Source organism: Orycteropus afer, unplaced genomic scaffold, assembly GCF_000298275.1.
Source record: "Orycteropus afer afer isolate SDZICR_OR568_19922 unplaced genomic scaffold, OryAfe1.0 scaffold00217, whole genome shotgun sequence".
NCBI classification, from domain to species: Eukaryota; Metazoa; Chordata; class Mammalia; order Tubulidentata; family Orycteropodidae; genus Orycteropus; species Orycteropus afer.
This window is the reverse complement of record NW_006921804.1, coordinates 5,460,862-5,470,114: the sequence shown is the minus strand read 5'-3', so window position 1 is coordinate 5,470,114 and position 9,253 is coordinate 5,460,862. Positions and strand designations below refer to the sequence as shown.

The window sequence follows — 9,253 nt, the reverse complement described above, 5'->3', positions numbered from 1 at the left end:
AAAGCATTGACCCATGTCACTTCAGTTTTGTGTTACTTCACTATACATAAATTATATTTCAATTAAATGCATTAAAAAATAAATGCAAGTGCCTAAAGAATTCCTGTTATGAAACTCAAGAATGACTCTTCTCATTTTCCCTCTGATCCAGTGAAAGAAAACTCACCCAAGGCCCCAAGACCCAGAGCAGAGAAGACAAGAAGACATGGCAGCATCCTCATGCAGTCCCAGGACACCAACGGGGAGAACATGGACTGTGACCCTGGAAAGATGCTGACAATTATTTGGCTGTGCTCACTTTCTAGCTGGAGCACCCACCTTTCCACTTGGTGTACCCATCTGCCTCCTCACTGTTTTATGAGTGTCCCGAGGGCGAAAGACCAGCATCTCAGGGTACCCAGCACATATCAAGTACTCATTAAGTGGGTAATGAGGCTAAACACCTCTTCCTACTACCCTGAGCAACTCAATTTCATTTAGCTCCTACTACTATGGGAGCTCTGGTGACGTAGTGCCTAAGGCACTTGACTGCTAACCAGAAGGCTGGCAGTTCATATACACCAGCCACTCCTCGGAAGGAAGATTGGGCAATCTATTTCCGTGGTGATATCGCCTCAGAAACCCAAGGAAGGGTCACTATGAGTCAGATCCGACTCAACACCAGTGATGTGCAAGGCCTGTATCACCACTGACACATGTGATCTAATAAACCCATCATGAACTCTGTAATACAGATTTTTTTTTTAACTTCTTACCTTGATTTGGGTGCAATTTTACAAAACAGATTCATTTTACATTCAACATTTCATATATATTTAGTTTCATGACACTGATTACAATCCTCACAACATAACAGCTCTCTTCCCACCCCCTCTGTGTGGTTACCCCTTCCCTGCATCCTTCTTACCTGTGTGTGTAATATAGAATTCTTAACACCTGTTTTTATAGAAAAAGATTAGTAAGATCCAGGAGTAGTAGAAATAAGGTATCCACATACACATGGGAGGAGCTAGTGAAGAGAAAGGGATAGAGTGAGGGGGGCCCAAGAGTAGAACCAAAGTCATTTGGAATAATTTAGAATAGAGTTTTTTTATTTGGAGGAAGAGCTCAGGAGGCGAGACCAGGGAATTTTCTCAACCATGTAAGCATTCTAATCAGATAGAGCCCGGTCCCTTAGATGGGAGAGGACTTCTTAAGAAGAAGTGCGCTCACATCACCCTCAGAAATACCTGTAGCTCCTGTGCTATCCCAGCCCCAGCAGGTCAGGGTGCAGGTAGCTCACTCTTTGAGTAGTTCTTCCCTTTCAGACATGACCTCTGGGCCTGCCCTCCTTCCCCTACTGCTGCCTCCTCCAGCCTTCACCTTCCTTGGGAAGGGGAACACTCAGGCTCTGGCTTCACAGAGAGAAGAGGAAAGCCCAGGACCCTCAATAAAAGATGGCGAGGAGGAGGAAGAAGAGCTCTGAGGCTCTGAGTTGGCTTCTTCCACAGCACCAAGAGAACTCAGGTGAGTCCAGATTCAGCTGAGAGCACTGTGACACTCCCTATGAATAAGCCTGGCACTTGCTTACTCCCGGGGAAAAGCCAAGATTGCCCAACATTTCTGAGCTCCTTCCTCATCCCAGCTCTCAATAAGCCAGGCCAACCTGAGAACACCTGTGGAACATAAGGGTTGTGCCTCTGACATCTGGATATTTCCAGGAGTCTGAAGTCTGTGGATGGAGATCACTCACCCACAACTCTGAACCCCCTTTCAGCGTGGTCACCAGCAAGGGCAGGATGGATAAACAAAACAAGAAACAGTTGTCCAGTTCATTCTGACTGAAGGCAACTCCATGAGTGTCAGGGTAGAACTATGTTCTACAAGGTTTTCAATGGCTGATTTTGTGGAACTAGATCATCAGGCCTTTCTTCTGGGGCACATTTGGATGGACTCAAACCTTTCATCTTTTGGTTAGCAGCAGAGGGCATTATCCATACGCATTACCCAGGAAATCCTGGAGCAGGACTGGGGGGGGGGGAGGAGAAAGGTAAATTCCTAGCAGGCAACTCACAGTGCCTAATTCTGACCCTATGATCTATGTGTTCATCTTTCTTCCCCTCACCATGCACCCCTTCCTCCACATCAAACTGTCACCAATTACAGGATGCATGCCATAAACCAAGAATCCACAGCTCCTCACCCACAAAAGAGAGTGTGTAACAGGCATCACCTAAGTTCCACAGTCTGTAGATCTGGTCTTCCAGAACCCATGAATCTTCACCAAGGAAACTTTACATGACACTGTTCAAGAATGCAATAGGTGGATAGGTTTCTAAAGGGACCTTTAGGGCCTCTCACCATCCATTGGTGGAGTGCAGCATCTGGAGATCCTGTCAAATGGACCTTTCTTAGAACATACCCCAAATCCAGAAAGCTTGCCATTTGTGGAGCTGCTATCTCACCTTCAGGCTCAAGGTCCTCAGAAAAACCCTTCACTCATAGAAGACAAAGGGCTGTTTGAATGCCCACCACATTCTACCAGGTTCTGTTCTCCCCAATCCATCCACCCAGGCTGGTAAAAAGAAGCTCCCTGGAGCCATCTGAAAGATAGTGTATGTTGACTGAGCTCTATCCTATGGAGAGGTTGCAAGTGGAACTGAGCCAGAGACATGGCTGAGGGAGATCAAGAACTGCAGCTGAGGGACTGATACTGTAGGGACATCATAGGCTTCTTGAACATTGATGATTTCCTCAAATTTGTTATGCTTTTCCATGCCTCTGACTGTCTCCCATCTTGAATAGTAGTAAAATCTTACAATGAGAAGGGCCTGTGGTTTTACCTTGGGGACACTGAGTGAGGGAGTCAAGGAGATTTGGCTTCCCTCTGCAGCAGGGATTTGTCTCAAGGGAAAACACATAAACTGAGTTGCAAGCTAAACTGGTCACTTTTTTTTTTCATGGAACACTATCTTCACTTGAAAGAACAAATAGCAAACTATGGATTTTCAGATGTCGATATGTGGAAGACATCTCAAAATTGAACAAAATGAGTCTCTCACTTCAAGGAAAATTGAAGGTCTTTGTTACTATAATAAAATTGGAGCTTTCCAGCAAAAAATAGAATTTTGGAAATTTTATGTCTTTGAGTTTGATAGCTTTCCAATACTTAAAGACTTTTCTGATGAGATCAATGGTGAAATTTTAAACACAATTTCCATTATAAATATTAGATAATGAAATGTGTCAACAATTCCAAAAGTCTGCATAATTCAATGAATGAATATTTTTCAAATGACCTATCTATGAAGTTACAAAAACTTGATTGGATGGAAAAAAAATCCATTCAAAGCTCAGGTAGACCAATGAATTCTAATGTTGTTGTTGTTGTTAAGTGCCGTCGAGTCGTTTCCGACTCATAGCGACCCCATGCACAGCAGAACGAAACACTGCCCAATCCCGCGCCAGCCCCACAATCCCTGCTATATTTGATCCCATCATCGCAGCCACCGTATCAATCCATCTCGTTGAAGGCCTCCCCCTCTTTCGTCGACCCTCCACCCTACCAAGCATGACATCCTTCTCCAGGGAATGGTCCCTTCTTACAACATGACCAAAATAGGTGAGACGAAGTCTGGCCATTCTTGCTTCCAAGGAGCATTCTGGCTGCACTTCCTCCAGGACAGATCTGTTAGTTCTTTTAGCAGAACTAAACAGATCTGTTAGTTCTAATGTAGCGAGTAAAAAGAATTCATTGATACAGTTTTGGGTACCACATTGCAACTAACCTTTAAGAAACTACCACTTGTTGAGTTTTGGTATAGTATGGAAGAAGTTTATCCACAATTATTATAATAGTCTATTAAAATCCCTTCTCTTTCCAACTACTTATCTGTTTGAGGGCAGGTTTTCTTTATACCTTCAACCAAAACAATATATGGCAATACATTGAATAAAGAAGTACATACGAGTATCCAGCTGTTCTTCTTTTAAGTCATGCAATAAAGGGGTTTGTAAAAATACAATAAACACACCACTCTTCTCGCTAACATTTTTAAAAATACTTTTCATTAACAAATGTATTAATATACAATGGATTTATTATTGCTATTTTAAATAATTAAGAAATATTTTGAATTTTTGTTCTAATTTCTAACATGGTAAATATTAATAGATATCATCCACATAAAATATCTTTGGGATTCTCAATAACTTTTAAGTGTAAAGGGATCCTGGAGGCATCGGTGGTCAGTGGTAGACTTCTCACCTGCCATGCAGGAGACCCAGGTTCATTTGCCACCAATGCGCAGTATGTGCAGTCATCACCTGTCTGTCGGTGGAGGCTGGTACGTTATGGTGCTGAACAGGTTTCAGAGGAGATTTCAGACTAAGACAAACTGGAGAGAACGACCTGGAGATCTTTTTCTGAAAATCAGCCAGGTTCAGCCACGCTCAGGACTGGGCTTTTTTTTTTTTTTTTTTTTTTTCATTGTGCATGGGGTTGCCATGAGTTGGGGACCATTTGACTGCTAACCAGAAGGCTGGAGCTTCAAACCCACCAGCCACTCCTCAGAAGGAAGTTGGGCCGATCTGCTTCCATAGAGATACCGCCTCGGAAACCCAAGGAGGGGTCACTATGAGCTGGATTCGACTTGACTGCAGTGAGTTTGGTTTTAGTAACAACAGAAACACCCATTCCCATGGCCGTCAACTCATAGCGACCCTATAGGACACGGTAGAACTATCCCCACCCATGGGGTTTCTAATAGAGTTTCTAAGGCTATAAATCTTTGTTGTTGTTGTTGTTGTTATTGTTATGTGCCGTGGAGTCGGACCCCACTCATAGCGACCCCTCCTTGGGTTTCCAAGGCAGTATCACTACAGAAGTAGAGTGCCCCGTCTTCCTTCCGAGGAGTGGCTGGTGGGCTTGAACCGCCAGCCTTCTGATTAGCAGTCAAGTGTCTTAGGCACTACGCTAACGGAAAGCAAACTGCCACATCTTTCTCCTGGGAGGGGCTAGTGAGTGGGAACCACTGATGTGTGGGTTAGCAGCACAGCGCATTAACTAGCGTGCCACCAGGGCTCACTTAACAGCAACAAAATGCCACAGGCTGTCCTGATGCATGTAGACCTCAAGGTGGCAGTATGCACTCTTCGATCATCCAAGAGGATGAACCCACCAGAATCTCCTGCATCTCCCTATTTTCTCCGTCACTCCTCTCCACTTCCTTCTTTTCCTCTCGGCATTCTCCCATGTTGTACAACTTCTTAATTACAGAAAATAGCAATCTTTTAAGTATATAGGCTCTATCAAAACCAAGTCATTCACTTATTTTATTGTGCAAACATTGATCAGATGTCTATCATATGCAAGGTTTATCTTTCAGGGATGAGTAAAACAAGAACTCAGCTCTTAAGGAATTGATAATCTAGTGGAGACAGACTCAAAATCCGGTAATTATAATGCCAACACAGTAACTATGTGCTTACTACAAAGGACTATATACTTCAAAGTGATCGCCGAGGCGGAGGAAACCAAGAGACACTCATCAGAATTTCAGAGGAAGCTGGAACCTAGAGGGCATGATCGGCTGTTTCTGAGTAAGCAAGTCTGGACTTTTTAAGAATTTTAGTTCTGTTCTGAATTTTTATCCCTTTCTATCAGAGTCCATTTACTGCAGCCCTGAACAGAATGATTGGCAGAGGTAGCCCGGCCCCATCTTGTTCTGATCTCAGTGTAGATGAGGCTGTGATCCGTGTTGGCTGTCAGCCCTGTAGACTAGATTTTTTCTGAGACTTTGGTTTCCTTCTTTCTCTTTTGCTCCTGTTGAGTAGAGATCAATAGTTATATCTTAGATAGCTGCTCGCAAAGTTTTAATGTCCTAGATGGTATTTACCTCACTAGGATGCAGAACATGAATTCTGTGAACTATATTAAGCCAATTGACTTAATATAGATGTTTCAGTAGACTAAGGTCCTAAGCCTTCAAACTCAGTGTGATGGTTATGTTTGTGTGTCAACTTGGCTGGGCCTGGTTGAGTGTCTAGGCAGCTGGTGGTAGTTATTCCCCACGATGAGACTGGCAATCAACTCCATGGCGGGATCTACCACAAGTAGCTGGGTAGCTGCCTTTGGGTATGTGGTCTGCTTCTTGTATATAAGGAGAAACGTTTCGGAATGGTCTCTAGCCTATGGCATGCTTGGACCCTGCATGTAGCCATGTTGTTGCTCAGCAGGCTGCTATGCTCTGCCCACCTTGGGACTTACAATGGACTTAAGTTAATGGCCTGCCATGTGGTTTGGTAACATGGGGACTGTGCCTTTTTAATTGTCAACTTTGGGGCTTCTCAGCCTCAGCAGCCAGCAGCTATCTGAGTGAAGCTAAGCCTCTAGCTCCAGTGGGCCAGGAGCAGGAGGCAGAGTTGGACCCCAAGCTTGAGGGGCTTTCACTCAGCCCCTACAGCCCCTGGAACTTTGAACTTGGACTTGAAGCCTACAAATTGTAAGAATAAACTGTTTGTTAAGGCCATCCCATTTGTGGTATATTTCTTGTCAGAGCAGCACTAGGTAACCAAAACACCCAGAAACCAATCTTGCAAGGTGTTTGGTAATGTCTGAGAAGTATCTGTAACTGTGTCCTCTATAAATATACATTTATGCACACACAGAAGTGTATGTGCACATCCATATACTTTTATCTGTGCACACATATGAACACACATGTATATGCCTGTTGTTGTTGTTGTTATGTGCCGTCGAGTCAAACTCGACTCATAGCGACCCTTCCTTGGGTTTCCGAGGCAGTATCACTACGAAAGTAGGATTGCCCAACCTTCCTTCCAAGGAGTGGCTGGTGGGTTTGAACCGCCAGCCATCTGGTTAGCAGGCAAGTGTCTTAGCCACTATGCTACTATAGCTATATATGTGACCATACACATATTTTTTTGTTGTTGTTATTTTTGGTGTTATTGCCAAAATGTGTATGTCATGTTTTTTAGCACAAACATCCTTTTCTCTTGTGTACTTCTTACTGACATTGTTTACTTTGGTCAGCTGTGCTCATTACACCCACATTTGGTGTCCATGGATTCTTGGTGGGCTCTATGAACAACATAAACCTGGTGGGTCCAGGGCCCTACCTGACTCTGGGTTTAACTGCTGCTTCCCAAGAAAAGGAAGTTAGGTTCCCCTGTCACATAGGGAGACTGATACCTGGGGCCCAGCCCCTACCAGGCTACATACAACCTTTCCTCCACTTCTGTTTCTCCTTCCTTTCCTCCTTGTCTCTATCCCAGCCCAAGACTCTCAAGCACTCTTCCATGGAGATTTCTGAATTTGGACCTCCTGTCAACAGACTCTGTGACATCCTTCACCTGCTTCCCCTACCCCCACTGCTCATTTTGTCCTGTAGGAGGGATAAGCCTAGTCCTCAGGCCTCTTGGGAATCTTCAGACCACTGTCACTGAAGATCAACAGCAGGAGGGCTTTGGAGAAGAGAAGAGACAGATTCTTTGTCCTAGGGATGGAGGGAGGAGCACAATGATTTGCTTGCAGCTGCAGCAGCCTCTCTGGGCTTCCTTATTTGCTTGTTCATTTTTAATCCACACTACTTTCTTCCAGTGACAACCTACCAGTTACTATCCAGAGCCAGGACAATTGCTCCAGTTCATGTCCTAGCAAGAAGCTCTGGATTTCATTGGAAAATCAGTACCACGAGGAGACTACCTCACCTCCCATCACCATCCACTCCAACCTCTGACCATTCATCAAGCTGCTTACCAAGCTAGGATTGGCCTTCCCAGGTCAGAATCAATGGCTCAGCCTGAGACTAGAATGATCACCTGCCCCACCACTTACAGGCTCCCCGTAAATATGATCATAACATTAACATTTAATAATGTTAAATTATAAAATAATGTTAAATAATAAACATTTCACATGTATATCTAGGGAGCTCTGGTAGTGTAGTGCCTAAGGCACTTGACTGGTAACCAGAAGGCTGGAGATTCAAACCCACCAGCCACTCCTGGGAAGGAAGATGGGGCACTCTATTTCCATAGTGATACTGCCTCGGAAACCCAAGGAGGGGTCACTATGAGTCGGATCTAACTCAACGGCACATAACAACAACAACAACAACATGTATATTTAAGTTATTCCTCATAACACAACGAATAGGTCCTGTTATTATCCAATTTGACTGATAAAGAAAGTGAGGTACAGAGAGGTTAAGTAAATCGCTTAAGGTCACACAGCCAGTCTGAACTGCTAACCATGTACCATGCCAGCAACACAAGCCGGGATGTGCTTAGGACCACGGTGTAGCACACACAGGACTGCCACAGGCTTTCAAATGGCAGAGAAGACAGTAGGGGCCAAGGCAGTGAGGGAAGTTTGCATGAAAAGATACAAGGAAGTATGGCTAGATATGATATGTCTAAGTATGTAAATGTGATTTGTCTCAAGTTCAGACTCCAGTCTTCTGTGGAGCCCTGGCTGTCTGCTCATTTGTGCCAACCACTGATCTTTCTCCTTTCTAGGCCCCTCCACCTATTTTACTTGCATCCTGAATCAACACTGTATGTGGCTCTGAAAGAGGTCATAAGGCAAAGGGCAACAGAACCAGTGTTCATTTTTACACTCATTCATTCCTTTATACATTCATGACTCCTGCTTATTCATCCAATGAGTATTCATCCAACATCTACAGAACCAGGCCCTGTGTTCAGCCCATGGACACAGAGGTGAACCAGGCCATGTTCCTGCCCTTAAGGAGCCACAGTAGAAGAGGAGACTGACTTGAAAGCCAAGAATTCCATGACAGAACAGAGTAGAAGAGGAGACTGACTTGAAAGCCAAGAATTCCATGACAGAACAGAAAGACTTGCATACAGTCAGCATACAGTCCTGCTTTGTTTCCACACACACCATGCTTCATTGTTATTGTTTTTGTTTTGTTTAAAATTACTTGGCTACTTTTATAAACAGGAGTTTTTACATAAAATTTCAGATTTCCTTCACCTTTGGGGGATCAGTACACACTTCCCCACATGGCAACACCTGACTGAGTATTGGCTGTCCCTTCAAGTTATGAATATTCCCATTTACCACAGTCTCCACATTTCCTGGTGTCTCACTAACACTGAGACCCCCACATCAGTTGCCATGGGTCACTCTACTGTTGACATTCTTACACCCAACCTGTTTCACCCATTTACTCATCATTCCACCCATCTAAATCTTCCTTGTTCCTGCAAGCATTTGTGTCTCAGA

General features: G+C 44.1%; 1 protein-coding gene across 1 annotated transcript in view; it reads right to left on the bottom strand.

Moving 5' to 3' along the window:
- The window catches only part of PGLYRP4 (peptidoglycan recognition protein 4), a 14,065-nt gene extending 13,850 nt beyond the window's left edge, over positions 1-215 (bottom strand). Inside the window, exon 1 of the mRNA XM_007948594.1 lies at positions 167-215. Coding sequence (XP_007946785.1) covers positions 167-215 — 49 coding nt within the window. The remainder of the gene's footprint in view (positions 1-166) is intronic.
- Between the last annotated feature and the right edge of the window lie 9,038 nt (positions 216-9,253).